The sequence below is a fragment of the Diadema antillarum genome, unplaced genomic scaffold (genome assembly GCF_040938485.1).
Source record: "Diadema antillarum isolate AM-2024a unplaced genomic scaffold, OU_Dant_1.0 seq00001598_RagTag, whole genome shotgun sequence".
Lineage (NCBI taxonomy): Eukaryota > Metazoa > Echinodermata > Echinoidea > Diadematoida > Diadematidae > Diadema > Diadema antillarum.
The window spans coordinates 326,728-344,557 of NW_027272314.1; the positions used below are offsets into that span (position 1 = coordinate 326,728).

Here is a 17,830-nt window from a genome sequence, read left to right on the forward strand (position 1 = left end):
ACAAGTAACAAACACAACATAAGACAAATTACTGAGACAGCTTCGTGTAGCAGAGCTTTAAATCAATCTTATCGTATTACATTATACTAACAAACATTTTATCTTTGTTAAGTATAATTATATATAAAAATGATTATATGAGTTAACTTTCCCTGGAACTGTTACCAAAAACAAAACATAAAATGATAATTCTGATTACCGAGAAACTACATGTATTACAAATTACAAACATGTATTTAAACCTGGTTGGTACTGGAAAAGGGGGGCTCGTACAACAAATACATATATATCTTAATTTGTGATCAACTCTATCCATTACACAAACAAACAAATGGGGTTTATGTAGATCGTTTTCCTATTCCCTTTCTTCCTTATCATCTGATTATTTTTTTTTTCAATACTGGGTTTGATCTGAAGGTCATACATGAGAATCAGCATTCCACACGAAAAATAAAGAACTTGATGTCAACATGGACATACATTGTGGAATAGATATTATGAATAAATGCGTACTGTATGTATTACTTTGTCTTGACTAGAAAATGGAAATGAAAAGGGAAAAAGAAAAAAAAACTTCATATTATGCGTATTATGCTTGGAGAATTTTCACACACATACAAAAACAAAATGTATTAAACTTTAAAGTCAGCTTTAACACAGGTTTCAGTCATTTTAACAAATAAAAGGATTTTTCTTTCTTCATTCTCCTCTTCCTTGTTTATTACAAAGTGGAAATAATTCAAAGAAGAAAAGGTGTGAAATAATGTCACGCAGCAAATAACCTGCTTTAAGTTTACTGTCACTATAGACCTATTTCATAATACAATTGTAAGTATAACAGGTAAGGTAAAAGCTAAATCCAATTTACCTTCATCTCCTCCTTCTCCTCATTGCTTTTTTTTTTTGGTTTTTTTTTTTTGGTGCAATTAAGAGTGGGTCTGTGAAGGCTTAACATCTCAAACACAAATAACATGATACAATCGATTGAACATAAGACTGGACATAGCGTCGTAATTACAAAGAATACAAGAGAAGACAATTTTACAAACATGAATGTAGGGGACCTACTAAAGAGCAGAGTTTGTAAGATGTATATAGGTCCCTACAATATAGCTAACGTTCGGCGAGGGTATGATGTGGTAATCTAATTTTATCTCTGCAAATGATAAACTTGAAAGTATATTCGGATATTCACTACCTGTAAGCATTCTCGTCCGAAATGGATTGACAATATCAAAATTGGAAACGGAATAGTTCTGGTCTATCCACCCACGACTCTGTTCGCCTTGCGCATGCGCGAGGTATTTTTGACACGTCAGACAGGTATCCACAGTTAAAAGTACAATAATTTAGCTGCAATGTACCATATTCCTAACTTTCAGCGGTGCTATACGAACTTGGGGTAGATAGGTCCAGTTCCAGCCAGGTTCGAACAAAGCGTTGGCCAGCAGGTAAGAAGAAGGGTTTGTTGGTTTGTTTGTTTCATTTCCACCTGAGAAGATGGCTGATAGCCCATATTCAGCAGCTGCTTAGCTGATCTTCCATGTGGTCAATTACAGTTGGATGAAGGGTGAGATTAATATTCTGAACTTCTTCTCCCGTGAAAGAGACAAAGTTTGCTAAAGTTTTCACTCGGCTGGTGTGTTCCCGAAAGACCGGTACTCTGTTATACCAGAGTGAAGAGCTGAGTGGATCGGTTTGGTTCAATTTTACTTTAATGAGGTGTAAGCTGGCGGGTCTCCTTACCAGAGCTATGAAAATGAACGCACATAAATTATCTCCTTTGTATTAACTTGTTGTTCTTTTCTGCAAAAAAAAAATAAAAAAATTGGAGATTGATTTAGTGAGACATCTTGTTTGAAACTCTTGTTAATGATTCCAACAAGAAACTTACAAACATAACATTTCCGAGTATTGTTTCCATGGCTACAACTCTTAAAAACCAGATTTAACATGGAAATGACTAATATAGTAGCTCACGGTTTACTGGTAACCAACTCGAAGAGACAATATTAAACATAGCTACAACATTGATTTTATGGTTGAAGCCAGTTTTGTGGCAAAGAGTTTCCTTTCACTGTTAACGGTTATTGGAATAGCCAAATTGAGGACGACAACTGGGTGTATTCCCGAAGAGAGTTTGTTGGCAGATTTCACTTATGAGTTCAGGATAATTATGTTTTCAAAAAGTATTGAAATTTATTGTTATACGATAGTTGCCACTGAACCCGAATTTCAAATCATCTATACAAGTAAAGGGATGGTATATTTTTTTTAGACACGTCAGTTATAGTTACAGTTATGCAAATAGAATTTAAGTTTCGAATTTTACCCCGAGGCTCCGATCCATGTCAAGCTGCTGCTTATGATCCCGGTCTCCTGCTTTTCTGTTATTGTAATGTCTAAAAATGCTCAATTTTAAAATAAATTCATTCAAATCCTCCTCTTTTATTTATTTTTTGTTCTGAAATTTGTTTAGTGTAACGACATGACATATTTTGAATGAATAATCAATCATTATATACATAATCTATAACTGTTAATTCCACGATTTCCTTCTGTGTGTGTGTGTGTGTGTGTGTGTGTGTGTGTGTGTGATATGTATTATGCTATACGTCTCATACATCGAATACTGTCATGTTCATAGTGTATGTGTACCTTGAATTCATGTGTAAGACAGTATGCTATCTAGCTTTTGCGTCGTGTAATGTTAATTTCAAAATATATCATGTATATGTATTCTTTTGTTATGTGTGATTTGGAAAAGGCAGAAATAACAAACAGTATCCGTATCAGAATCAGTATAATTCTGGTTGAAATGGTGATTCAACTTTGAACTTTTTGTGAGATATACTTATAATTACAAAACCACTTATGTGAAAATATCAAAGAAAATTTCTACGAGGAATCAACAGTTTTATTCTTAAAGCAAAGTAAAACAAAGTGGTCCGAAGAAAAGAAAAGGTGGGACCCGGCTTTATTTGTAGCTCTTTGTTTTGTTTTGTTTTGTTTTGTTTTTTTGTTTTTTTTGGACATCCCCGCCATTTTCAAACAGATTTTTTTTTTTTCAAAGAAACTGTGAACTACTCTCTGGGATTGCATGTTCTTTAACATTTCACATAAGTGGTTTTTAATCATCTCACAAAATGTTACAACCTGAATCCCTATCTCAACCAAAACTATACCATCCCTTTAAAGGTATTGTTTACCATTGGGAACAGTGATTTCAAAAAAAAAATGTTCGCGTTCTCACATCTGATGCATATGTGTAGGTCAGTTATATCACAAAGCATCCTATCATTTAAAAGTTTCGTAATAAAGTCTAAAATATGAGGATATATCACAATTTTTCTCAATAAACCATAACTGTAGACGGTTTAGTCTAGAAACATTTTTATTATAACTAATTTTCACACTTTGTGTATTTGACAATATAGTTAACATTGATTATAACGATTCAAAATTTTACATTGGTTCACCGTTGTTTCTATCCCTAACTCTAATTTCAGAACTATTTTGAAGCACTAAAGCTGGATTTTTATTTCATCTACAAATAGTAAATTATGCCTTTAAGTCTATCAACATGGGCCTGTCCATGTTGAAACTCTCTCGCAGACCTAATCTTCGCATTCTTCTTTTTCTTTAACGATATGCTAAGTTTGAATATCTATGTTATCAAAAGTTAAGTCAAAACGTGCGCACTGCAATACTTCAAAGACAATCACGCCTTCCTCCTACGATTTTTTTTTTTAAAATTCTTATCTATCATTATTATTAGTTGTTTTTTTTTTTTTCGTTTTCCACACGACACGGCCCTGTAGTGTGAAGAGCACTATATGTATTTTTAGATTTTGGTGCTGTTTTTTTTTTTTCTTGTTTTCATTTCACCTTTTGGTCTCTTTTTATATTGATGACTCCTTGATGAAAAATGATGGTAGTCATTAGTGAAGGTCAATGGATATCGTTTCAGCAGCTCAGTTTCATTTTGAGGACCCTTAACGCACGCACTGATTAAGGATGAAACATCTCCTCGTGACCCTGGGGCTCTTAATCGCGCTCTCGGCGGGCGCGGCCCGGGGGACTGGTTGTCATCCAGTTTCCTGCCCCTCTGGATGGAGCCTCTTCGAGAGCAGCTGCTACCGGTACTACGAGGAGAGGGTCGACCAGCCAGAGGCGCTGAGGAGGTGTCTCGAGTATACCGACGAGCAGGGCTCGCTGGTGTCGATCGCGAACGACGCCGAGAACGTCTTCGCCTACGACCTCTTCCGATCCATTGCCGGAGACACGCCCGAATGGAAGGTAAGGATGTCGTCAATGGCTCGTGGGTGTGGACCTTTAGCTCATCTGCTATGATCATTGCTGTGATGTTCGTTATTCTAAAGTTTTGTTAGTCCGAATATGAAATAAGTTTCCTTATTCCGAGAAATCGTCACTCCAAAGGATCTAAGTATTTAGATGCTATAACAGTTAATCGGAGCGTTTGAATATTCAGAAGGTACACGATTATCCGACACGTGTCCGAAAGTGAAATAAGGTCCATTAATCTGATAATGATGAAAAAGTGCGTAGGTCTGTTGACGACTCTTAGGAATCACGAACCCAATTTCGTTTTCGGATTAACGGGCCTTGGGAATAACATACTTTCTTCCTTATCTGAATAACAAACATTCGGAATAACATTCTCAACGCATCGTCTAAACAGACTTCTCAGGATCAAACCGCGAGAGCGCGCTCCTCATTTGAAGATCAGAATCGTAACAAGTAGAATTAAAAGCTCGGTATGTTGACAATGAGGAAAAGAATCTCGTCCAACGGCAAGGCCATAGTTTGCTCTCCATGGCGATGGTACATCTCACATAGGGAAAAGGGAGATGGCTGAATAGTTATTCCCATGACGGACCTTACAGGTTTGGCCCCTATTTCACATATATCAGTGCGACCTCATATTGTAAGATGCGGGAGTTTCACACTGTCCAACAGTGTGATAGCAGGTCTCCACCTCATTCGTTCATTTTTTTCTCTTTCCCCTTTGATATGTCTGTCTGATGAATATGGACAATTCATTGGTTTATGGCCAATCATCACTGTGTTTTGCCTCCTTACTTGAAAGCAAAGAAGAGTATCACGCATATTCCTGTTTTGTGCCGAACTCCACTCTATAATGACTCTTCTGAAAAAACCGTCGAGAAATATATTACCATAATTTGACATTATTACCTCATTCACCGGCATAGCCACATGGGAGTTATCATAACATTCGTTGACATGTAGTCATAACTCACAATTGTTTCATATTCCTCGATTTTCGCATTTGAATGATTATTACCTAGTATAATGTAGTACATAGTTAATCTACGTATATCTTTGATATATACATATATCTTTGATATATATACATATCCAGTGTTAAAGGGCGTGTACTCTTCTGGTCGAGGTGAGGACTTAGCTTTCATCGTTTCGCGAGATATTCAGAAACCACTCTATATGAGATGTCAAAGAGCATGCAATTCTGACGGATATGTAAACTTTATTTGATGAAAATCGGTTTTGAAATGGCTGAGATATCCAAAAACAAAATGAAACAAAGAGATCCTAATAAAAGGCGTGGCCTGTAGTCTTTTATTATTATCACTTTTTTTTTGGATATCTCAGCCATTTGAAAACCAATTTTCAATAAACGTTGAATCCTTCTTAAAATTACATGCTCTTTCATATTATAAGAGGTTTCTTATTATCTCACTTAGGAATGTTCAAAATATGAATCCCCGCCTCAACCAGTACTGTACAGCCCCCTTTAACAAATGATAACGTGATTTTGGCAGTTTGTGTTTTTAGTCATGTATACGCTTTACAAGCTCCATTTTTAGCATAATTTTTTTTTTACAGACTTATTATAAATCTGTACAAGAGTGCTGAAAAAAGAGCTTGTAAAAGCGTACATCACTTTAAAAAACAAACAAAAACAAATTGCCAAAATCACATTATAGAGCCATATCTATTTACAGTTAGTTACGACAAACATTGCAAATAATTACAAAAAAAAAACTTTTCATACATAGTACTTACTTCAGATTATCCTATATGATCGATATAGAGAATGTACAACATCGAACAAACTTGAACTGAAGTGAACGTGGCATAACAAAGCCAATATTTCCCCTTTACCTTCTTTACTATGAAAGTACACGAAAACAAGGTTTGGTATAATATTATATCTGTAGAAGATAGAATGTGTGAAATATCTTGTATCATTTCATGCATCCCAAAAAAACGCACAACCAACACACACACACACACACACACACACACACATAAAACAGACAAATAAAAAGAACTATTATATAATCTCATTGTATTGTTAACCTTTATCGTGCCTAATAAAAGCACAATATACCATTACAAAAGAGCAAAAGTAAGTCATCCTATGTTTATCAATGCAGGAATTGACGAACTTGACTTATGGCGTACGCCATCCTTGTTCTGGTATAACTGCTTTTATAGAAAATATCGTTCAAGACAGCCTTATCTTTATTCACGGGTTGAATTCGCTTGGAATGAAATCATTTTCTCACAGGTTGACCCACGTCTCTACGGCTACTGGATGGGGCTCCACCGGAACAACCCCGATGGCGAGTGGGAGTGGACCGATGGGACACCGGCCGGGTACTTCAACTGGCAGCCCAACGAACCCAACGATGTCGCCGGCATCGAGAACTGCGTTCAGGTTCTGCGGAGACACGCCACGGATGATGATCTCAGGGGTTGGAACGACCTGCGATGCACGGGAAGCTACTTAGTAGAAATTCCTTTCATGTGCGAAATGCCCGCCAGCTCGTAAGGGGGAAAACGAGAATAAAATGACGTAGGGAAAGGAAGTGAGCAAAAATCAGACGCAATCTACTGAGTAATGGGCGTGGTCATTAGAACCTATTATTAATGATAGCTTGCAGTAGCGGTATGATGATAACGCAGCAAAATGATGAATAAATAAAACAAAAGTTCAAAGTCTACATGATTTGTATCTTTGAATGTTTCGACATGTTGATGTGTGTCACTGGTGGTGATAGGGCGCTCACTTTAGTCAGTATTAGTTTTGATGGTTCTTTCATTCCTTGTTTTTTATTTTTGTTTCTTTCATTTGTTTTTGCCTCATTCTTCTGTTTCTGCCAAGGGAAGGGGGGGGGGTCGGGGTGGATGAGATGAAACATTGCTCAAAGGTTCTTTTCTCAAAATCATTGTGTGTGTGTGTGTGTGTGTGTGTGTGAGAGAGAGAGAGAGAGAGAGAGAGAAACAAAGTCTATCTTTTAATCTATTTACTAATTTCATAGCCAGCATAAATCAACGACAGATAATCATGAGTGCGTTGATTTATATCTTTATTTGCTGTTTAGTAAGGAACTTATATAAAATACTGATCAAAAATAAAAAGGTCACATTTTAAAAACTCACGCTGCATATTATTTACGACTAACATTGTTGATGTAAAATGTAACCATGGAGCTATACATGTGCGACTGGAAATTTCTTTCATTTTCTATAAAAGCGTTACGTTTTGACACCTATAAAAGCAAACATTTTTTAGGTCATAATGAATGGTTTTAACGAAAATAATGGCAATAATTTCCTGTTGAAACATTATTATTAGAATTAAGACTTATAAATGGTAAATGTATAATGTAAGGGACAGAAAGAAAAGAAGAAAGAGAAATTTTAAAGACAATGGGGAAGAAAGAGGATACAACAAGATTAAATGATAAATGCACAATGGTGCAAGGAAATAGATAATAATGGAGAGGTAAGGCGAAGGAGAAGAAAGAGAAGAGAAGAGATGAAGAAGAAATAAAGAAAAGAAAGCATGTGGCTGAAAAAGAAGATGATATAGAAAAACGACAGAAGACTATAGAAAGAGAATAAGCCATTAACTGCATCATTTATTTCTGCCAGTTTCTTTGAGTTGTTTGAACTACGAAGGAATATTTGTTCACTCCTAACTGCTAAATTCACGCAACGTACATGTGAACTGTAAACACAGAAACGCGTGGATGCGGGCACGCACACATAAAATGCACACATACACACAAGCAAACATCAATGTACACAAACATGCTTTACGTACACACATACACACAATACACAGACATGCTTTAAGTTCACACACACACACACGCGCGCGCGCACACACACACAGGCAAACAGCACTTTTAATTCAGATACAGTTTTTCCATTTGCCCTGAATGAAATAAACTTTGTAAATATCTCTTTATTATTTCATGTGTCCTGAAAAGCAAGCTACTTGACTCTTCTTTTCTCTTCAACAATCTTAAACTTTATAAAATTTCCTGTAATCATCACTTTCCTCATTGTTGTTACATAAAGAAGAAAAAGTATTTGAAAGCCCGTTCGCTCGAAATGCACCCTTTACAGGCACCCCTCCCCTCCGGTGGGGGGGGGGGGGGGGGGGGGGGGCTTTGAACAAAATCATGTTTGGTTCCAGTCAACGCGACGGAGCGCGATACTACCCACCAAATCGGCACAATCCAACCGTGCATGAGTGATTGAATGCTTCTGTATGACTAATAAGTTTATTTTCAATTTTAATTTTCATTCTGTTTATATATCCAGGCGCGTCTAAGATTCTTAATTAACCACTACAAACACACACACACACACACACACACACACACACTTTATAATACTATATATATATATATATATATATATACATATATGTATAATAATGAAATTTGAACAATCAAAGTCGTTCTCACTGATATTTGATAAACAAACATAACTTGTGTTTAATATGAATAAATCATGTTAAACATATAGATATATATATATATATATATAATACATACATAAAGATAGATATTAGATTGTTTTTATACATCGTTTGTAAAACACATTATATGTAGGAAGTCTAGATGCGTATAATAACAGTTGTGAATAGATATAGATAATATTGACTGCATACATACATATTTATGCAGCCGTTCATTGTCGGATATGCCTTTTGAGGTAAGTGGTATACGGCTGTTTAATTTTCTTTTGAAATCATGAAATCCACCGAATGACAAAACCCTCGATAGATGGTTGAAAAATAAACCCAAGATGAAACACTCTCGGGCATGGTCAAAATATTTCTTACTATCAAATCAAATCATCTGTTCTTTACAGAATGTCGACGGCAATATCTTTTTCGCATACCATTGCCATTATATAGCATCATCACAAAGAGAGTCGCAGCGAAAAAGAAAACTACAGTATAAAGAATGAATCTGAAGGGGAAGGGAGGGGGTATTCTATGGGCGGTATTCTTGTTGTTGCACGATGTCAATGGAGCTTTCCAGCTGTACTTTTCGTTAATTGCTCATCACTATAGCTCCAGAAGAAAGAGACACCTGAATGCACTCAATTCATCTCGACTTATTTCTTTGAATTATATAAACCGCACGTCATTCTTAACGCATCGGAACCTGGGGAAGATAACAAAGAAGATTAATATGGAGAAGAAGGATATGGCAAGTGACTATAGAAGAAGAAGAAGAAGACACTCTACAATAGCACTGCTGGATGATCGCTGTGACTGATGCATTGTGAAATAGATTTAAAAAGAAAGTGGAATCAAACAAGTTAAGACCTTGACTTCATTTAGGGGTGAAAAGGTATTCAAAAAGTCGCTGACATCGACAAATCGGTATGTAATTGCTCTGACCTTTAAATATATAATGAGAGGAGAAGTAAACACTGTAGAAGGTATTTCAACTCTTGAAGAAGTAATAATATTCTTTCTGCATTCTACCTCCAAAGATATGAAAAATATATATTTGAGCATGATCAATGAACCGAATGCCTTTACAATAACAAGGATTTAAAAAGCCGTATGAATGCCATCTAGAGAACGTATAAATAATGTCATCCCAATATTAGCGTGGTATTATAAGAATTAAAGTTCTCTCCTCCTCCTCTTCTTCTTCTTCTTATCTAACTTCTTTACAATCTTTAAACCTTCTCATTCTGAAATCAACACGTATACCTTGACTTGAAATAATTACAAAAGGAAGTTACACGGACTCAGTATAATCTGACCTTTCAAGTTGCCTCTACTGACTTTGCGTCATGGTTACCTAGAGTTACGTGGGCGTGTCTATGATGCTTCTTCAGCTCACTCTTTCTCACTCTCTCTCTCCTCTGCGCCTTCAATGCATTAACCCTTTCTTTGCCAATGAGTCAGAATACGCATAAATTTTACACACACATACCTGTGGACTGGAAATTAATGCAGCACACGGAGGATTAAAAACTCATACGAAAAAAGGTCATGATCACACCTCCCCCCCCCCAAAAAAAAAAAAAAAAAATCAAAAAGGGTGTGAAAGTTTTAAAGAAAATATAGACCAATTTAAGGATGAGTAGTGAAACATATATTATAAAAATGGATTTGCTGTTTAAGTCTTTCTGTGTCAGGGACTTTGGACAGTCTGTAGCCTGCTATATGGGATTTTCTATGCCAGACGGTACTCAAAACAAGCAAAGGATAAATGAATCAAATAAACTTGAATGGAACTAAGTTAACTAAAGTCAGCGATCTTTGACCAAGACATCCAGTGTACGTAATGTTTGGGCCTTCGAAAGAATCATGGAATATGATTCGCGTGCGCTACAACACTTTTTCGTGTGTGTGTGTGTGTGAGCGCGAGCTCGCACGCACGAAGTGTCTACGCGGAAATTTCCGCAATTAATATAGCTAACGCGATATCTATCTATAACGTCATCGCAGTAATATTAATGCGCAGACAATAGTCATGTAGTATCGCCTGTAAGCACAATAACATACCGCTACTTCATTTCGAAGCCATAGCAAGTCACAAACAAGAAATAAACTATTATTGTGCACCACAGACTGTAGGCCTGTGCAGTTTTCAGGCACTGACATGATGTGAAAAAGAGCAAAAATACTAGTATCTACACTTACACACTCACTTACAATGATGATATCTACGTTGTCATCACTACCTTAGCCTACGTGATGAAGCACGGACTTTGAACAATGGAAAACCGAGGGAGATTTTTCGTTGTTTCAAACCAAACAAATACTCACAATCTGCTTACGAGATATATGACACCCTAGAGTAAATAAAGATTGACGGACATGTTGGCCCTACATGAACTTTCCGTTGAAACTAATAAAAAGGCTGTAGGATAAAGAACCCCGGAGTTTCATGAAGGCAGTATTTCCACATGAGGTGCAAAACGTCGTAGTTTTCAGTTATTACTTTTACCTTAAACCCAAATTTGGCGTAGTATTCTTTAGAGGCAATAATGCAAATTCGTCCTGAAACCCAAATCAAAGGTGATCATATAGCTACAATTAACCAGGACCAAAGTTTTCCTTGTTTCTTCAACAGTTGAATTAATGAATCATACATAGTTTCACCACACATTAAAACACCGTTATGTTTCTGATAATCAGACTCACAAGATCAGCAAAATTAACACAGAAGTCACTGTCACTCGGAATGATTCTCCAAGTTCTTTGGAAGTCATGAATTTTTTTTTTTACTTTGCATTTGTGGTTAAATAATCACAGGTTTTATTCCAATCTCTATACAGGAATGACATGTGTCTATAGAAGATGAGCAATTAATTCCTGACCCAAAGAAATAGGCACTATCTAAAGAACACTTTTGTAGGCAATGTAAAGTTTGATTTCATTTATTAATTCACTCGATCTATTCTAACATTTCTCGACAGAGTGTTGGATACACTAAAATAAAAAAAGTAAGCACAAAATCAGATGGCGAAAGAATGAATGAATATGTAATGCTGGGGTACGAAAGGAGGCAAAAACAAACAAACAAACAAGAGATAAAATATGATGCGAGGTACATAAAAGCAAGCTTGTTTTGATAGCTGTTCGCATTAAAAGCATTAGAGAGATTGGAAGGAACGTTGCGTTTCGCGTTAAACGAGTTCGACGGTAATAGCAGCGTGTCATGAATAGTAACAAAGAAATATAAACATAAGAGAAAATGGTATTAGCATATTATCTAAGTTGACGTGTCAATGCAGAAGACACGTTTAGACATATGTCTATTGGATACCAGATACGGAGCTCGTCACACGGACAGAATTTTAAATGATCAACCCTGGGCAAGTGGTCACGTGATAGGTCCTGAGGATGAATAAATTATAATATTTTGCAGAGGTTATAAAAGCCTCAAAACGACACTTGTAGCATCTACTTTCACTTCCACTGCAAATAAGCACTCGTCAGGATTCTGGACATTGGTTATCGTCATTTTCTGGAAGCCTCAACCGTAAGGTAACACTTTTGTATGTTTTAGTCATTTATTTGGTGTTTTTTTTTTCATTAACATAATTATTATTGTGATTTTTTTTGGCTTTGCTACATTTTGCTTCTTACAGCCTGAACTCTAAAGAAATGTTTGTATAGGGGCCTCTTTGACATGGTTTAGGCCCGCTTTACGTATAGTCAATCCAAAGTTATGGATATTTCTTTTCTCGGCGGATCTTCTAGTAAAACGTTTTCCATCTTCCTGTACGTATATTCAATGCGACAAACCTCGGGCCAGTTTGACGGTACACGTTAGTGATCAACAACATGATGAAATATAGCATATATAGGCCTACTTGTTTTTTCCTTATTGTGCATGTTAAATCACAATTCATAATACTCTACTGTAACACAAAAAATTCTAGTAAATTCCCAGTTGGTATTGGGAAGATGTGGTGTCTCCTAGTACTAAGATAAACTGTCCTTGCATGCCTAGTAAAAATGTCTTTATGGGAAAGTTCGGATGATTTTTAAATACTTATTATTTGAAATTTACTTGAGTTTCATTTCCCTTTTATGCCAATTTAGGTAGTTTAGAAACAGCACTGACACAGAGTATATGTGACCACACTGGAGACAGTAGCGTCTCTAAAACACAGTGACAGTGTTATAACTGTCGGCAACAGACTAAAAAACAAACAAACAAACAAACAAACAAAAACCGGAAAGAGAAAAAAACTATGAACCCATTTCTTGAAAGTAAGATAAACAGAGAGCATTTTTAATATCAGTAAGATATAAAACCGTTACATCAAAATATGTCCTAAATTGTAGAGTATATTGCAATGAGTCTTAGTAAACCTTCCTTAAGATATTCATTAGTACGTCATCATAGTGAGGACTACTATACTATCCTAGAGTGGAGCAAAATTGAAACTTGTGTGATTGTTGAAAAGTTGAGTCCGTCAAAGATACATAAATTGATTTTTCTTTTAAAATAAAGTAAGAGCCAACCAAAAGTAAAGTTTAAAGTTTGATAATTTTTTTGAAAAAAAAGTTAATCAGTCAAGATATTCGAATTCATTCTTGACTAAAGGTAAAGTGGACGATATTTTACATAGCATGACACAAAGACGTATACTATTATCTGGTGGAAAAATAATGTAACCAAATGGATAAATCAAACAGTCAAAGAATGCCAAACTTAAAATTTTGACCAAGAAAGGGTACAATTGCAACTGTATAATCTTAGGAACAATTAAAAGTGAGTAATTTTTTCCCTTTCCCCACCATTTTAAAGTTCAACATTGATTGGCTAACAATACAGAATTAAGAGATGAAATACAACAAACCATTTCTGGGTTTTTTTAACAATTACACTCCATTTTTTTTTCAAGTTTCGTGTCATTATCTGTTTTCTTAGTTGATAAGATTAGTGGAATCCACAGTGGCTGTTCTATTTTTAATCTATCTATTCTATATATTTTCTTATTAAAAAAGAAAACTTTGTCACTAGCCAGCAGATGGCAGGCAGTAAAATTACTCCATCTTTCTATATTTTGTCAGCCTGGCTGTTGCCATTCAAAGGGTCATAGAAACTTATTGATTTCACGTCATTTTCTTTACTAAATTCATGTACTTTCATTTATGACCGTTTCTTAGATTTATCATTTGGTCCTTTATTGTTGTTTTTGCTGTTTTTTATATCCATTAATTTAGTTTAGTTGCCACTACTTGTGTATTCTTTTCAATTAGGTCACATGATCAAATATGCAATACCGACATTCAAAAAAATTAAAAGAACATGCCCTTTTCGGTTATCATCAGTGATGAGCTGCAGATTATGAAACAAAACTTTGTATATGTAAACAGATAGAATTCTGAGAAAAAGAAAAAGCATTCCAATGTCATTGATTTTTAGGGGGAGTAATGGGAATGTCATGTGTACAATTTGAAAGGTGAAACTGTCATATGAATGATGATCTAAATCTAAATTTGAACAGGATGGCCAAGTGCGGACTTCCAGGGCAACTCTCACCTACTCAGCTATGCAATTATTAATAGGAATGTAGGCAAAGGTATTTAAATTTGAAAATGTGATGACATCATTCACCTGAAACTATTCTGAACACTCACTTAGAATCTTATTCATTCTGCCTAGGATTCTTTCTGCTCTCACCGAGGACGATCGTCCAGGGTTGTCTTGACGCAATAAATATCATGGAGACTACAGAGGTAACGATCGTCAAGTCTACGAAACCAGTCGTGAGTTACAGCTTCCTCATGACCCTTGCCCTCTCTGCTGTAACTATCTTCAACAATGCCTTAATACTTCTGGCTTTTGCTCGCCAAAGGCGGCTTTGGACTTATACCAACTATTACATCTTCAATATGACCTTAGCGGATATCCTGGTTGGCACCCTAATCATGCCTCTCCGCTCAACCATCATCCTCTATGATGGCTGGGTGTTTGGGCGGGAAGCGGGCGTGGCCCTCCTGATGATGCAGAACAGCAGTCTAGGAGTGTCAGTATTGGGCGTGGTTGTCATCACCGTCGACCGTTACCTAGCAACCTTTTATCCGATGAAGCACTATACAAAGAGGAGCAGGGCGCTGGCGACAGTCATTAATATTTTCACGTGGCTTATTCCGTTCGTCTTTTGGATGTTCTTCAACGTGGTGTGGGACGTCCTTGCCCCAAGTGGCCTCACCACAGCAGTGGGTTTGCCAAGGCCGAACTTCACCAGGACATTGAGTTTAGCCGTGATGACCTTCACCATCCGATTCGTATGCCCTCTTGTGCTCATCATGTTCTTGTATCTACGCATCTACCGTCAGATCCGATCCACGGCAAGTGGACGATTATCAAAATCACTTGCAAAGAAATGGTCAACACTCGACAAAATGTCGGACCCAAAATCGTGTCCAACTCCAACAAATATCAAAATGCAGAACACCACAGAGCTAGATTCCTCTCAAGGAAATACTGTTGAAAGATCGGATGCCCTCAATGATCCTCATGAAGTATCAACCATTTCGCAAAAGGTGTCGCGAGAAAATCACAGAAGTATGGACATGGCTAGTTTCCAGAGTCAAGCACAGACGAGCAAAATCGGGGGAAAAGGCGGGAGTGTTCATCTTGATAATCTTGAAGAGACAGTATCGGCGCGGACGACGAACCCGGCCAAGCGCGAGACTTCGGCCGAAGGGCGAAAGGCTATGAGAACCCTTACCTTCATCGTGGTTGCCTTTGCCTTGACCTGGCTGCCAAACTCGATGAGTTTCACAATCTACAGCATATCACCAGCCACGTACAAGATAATCAACGACGCAATGGACTACACAGAAGTGGCACGGTGGATCACCTACAGCAACAGTCTGTTCAACCCAATGGCCTACGCTATGGCCCAGCCTCTCATCCGGGAGACGATCGCCGCTTTCTTCTGCAAAAGATGCCGCTGACCAAACCGACATTCTAATACAGCGATCGCAGTCTACAGGCCAATTTCTCTCTTTCACCTAGTATTTTCTACTTGCGCAAACCTTTATTTCAGTTTATTCGCCAAATGTCACCATTGTCTTGTTTTATCTGTGACACCAGTAGTCTTCTTGTTATACCAGGGGCCGATTACAATGTTGACATTCGTCTGAAAAGTACTTTGTATTCACTCTGAGCAAAGAGTCATAGAGATTGTGGACTTTCTCTTACAATGCCTATAGAGTGACAGCCAGAATTCATGTTTACCGTTGACAGTAAATGGTAAGATGTTAGAATGTACATTATCTGTGAGAGGATCATTACTAGAAGGTGCACGTCCTGCGTCCGAAGCATTAGCTATACTCCACCAAAGTTTTGAGTGGCTATACGGATAATATGAATTATTGAAACTTAAACAGAGGCCCCGTTGATAACACATACTTTGAAAGGTTTGATGAGCAGAAACCACTTTGGCGCTCTCCCTTTAATATTGTACTGCCAGTGCTCATCGTAGACTATTTGTGTTCAGAAGGGGAAATACACATTGGATGCTTTCAGCTCTTTATCATGTTTCACTCTACGATCTCCTTTTCCCTCTCAATTACTTTCTTTGTTTACTGTCAAGCCAAGATGATGCTCCTTATTTCTTTGTCTACACCATCACTTGTTTCTCTCTACCATTCTTTTCATGCTTATCAATTTAGCTGTCGTATGTCAATGGCGATATGGAAGATCTTGAATATAATTATGCTTCATCAGGCTAGTCTGCCACACTACGTCATCTTAAAGTCTTTTATATTGGGCATTTCACTTTAAACGTGGATTGAAGATGCGTTTTGACATGGGCCTTTTAAGGCTCTTGTCTGCTATGTATAGCAGGAATTACGGCATTTTCAAAATGCACAGAGGTAAAACCATAGATAAGAATTGCACAACCTTTAAAAGAATAATGGACTTAGGTGATGGGTTAAAACAAACGTGGTACTCAGGTTCAATTGGTCATCTCAATTTTCCACTATCGTGCGATTTCAGAACTTAGTTTATATTTGTGAAGGTTGCTTTTCAGCAGTAAAGATGGTGAGAGACAAAACGTCTGGTAATTAATGAATTGTAATGGTTAGTCAGTATCCATATGCCTGTGGTAATAAGAAAAAGAAATATCGAGAATGTCACGTGACCAGGACCAACAGGCAAGCCCTGTGAATATTTTGAGCGTCTGGGAAATTTAAAAAAACAAAACAAAACAAAACCCTAATATCAGGTCAAATCACCTTTCCGGACTCACCCGCGTACATGTGTAACATAGAGTAAGTCATACCAAGAAAGGTAAGAAAACAACATGAAAATATAAAGTTGAGAATTCGTTGAATTTCAATTAATGTAACCACTTAAGAGAGATATCATCATTTTGATGACATAATAACGACAACTAGATTTCCATTTTTGACGCTAATGTTCAAATGAACGTGGGCCTCTTAAGACTCTTGTCTGCTTTGTAGCAGGAATTACGGTATTTTCAAAATGCACAGAGGTAAAACCACGTATAAGAATTGCACAACCTTTAAAGAATAATGGACTTAGGTGATGGCTTAAACCAAACATGGTACTCAGGTTTAAAATAGAATACATATCCCTTGCATCAAATATGTATCCTTCCGCAGTTGTACAAAAGTAACCGGAACAGGCGAATTCGCATGGGAGGAAGTTACAGACGCCGAAGCATCCACTCAAACAATACTTCGTGTTATCTTTTATTTGTTTGAAGCTAAGTACACGATGATTCACAACATTTCGGTAGAAATTAATGAAGCCGTCAATGTACAAGATCTCCCGTTTCTGTGAAAGTAAGATCACTGTGTATTTTTTTTTTGAGTTTGTTTTATTTATGTTAGGTCCATGTCTCATGCATCCCACTAGTCATGCAGCCCATGAGCTTGGCACCAAGCAAAAAGGCCCACCAACTCGACACTAGGCAAGTAAGGCCCATGAGATGAGTCCGACATAAGGCAATCAAGGCCCATGAGTCTGACAATAGGGGAAAATAGAGAGAAAAA

General features: G+C 37.0%; 2 protein-coding genes across 4 annotated transcripts; both read left to right on the forward strand.

Annotated features, from left to right (window-relative positions):
• Positions 1 to 1,371: 1,371 nt before the first annotated feature.
• Positions 1,372 to 7,000, forward strand: LOC139710991 (C-type lectin domain family 19 member A-like). 3 transcript variants are annotated; one of them, XM_071622907.1, is made up of 3 exons: positions 1,372 to 1,451; positions 3,939 to 4,299; positions 6,575 to 7,000. In XM_071622907.1, the coding sequence occupies exons 2-3, from the start codon at positions 4,018 to 4,020 to the stop codon at positions 6,836 to 6,838; spliced, it is 546 nt and encodes a 181-aa protein (XP_071479008.1). In that variant the 5' UTR covers positions 1,372 to 1,451; positions 3,939 to 4,017; the 3' UTR covers positions 6,839 to 7,000. The 3 variants fall into 3 exon arrangements, with proteins under 3 accessions (XP_071479008.1, XP_071479007.1, XP_071479009.1); XM_071622906.1 differs by having other exon boundaries at positions 1,382 to 1,451; positions 3,974 to 4,299; XM_071622908.1 differs by having other exon boundaries at positions 1,383 to 1,451; positions 3,971 to 4,299.
• Positions 7,001 to 14,689: 7,689 nt separating this feature from the next.
• On the forward strand, positions 14,690 to 15,760 carry LOC139711001 (muscarinic acetylcholine receptor M1-like). Its single transcript, XM_071622917.1, has one exon. The coding sequence runs from the start codon at positions 14,690 to 14,692 to the stop codon at positions 15,758 to 15,760; it is 1,071 nt and encodes a 356-aa protein (XP_071479018.1).
• The last annotated feature ends 2,070 nt before the right edge of the window (positions 15,761 to 17,830 follow it).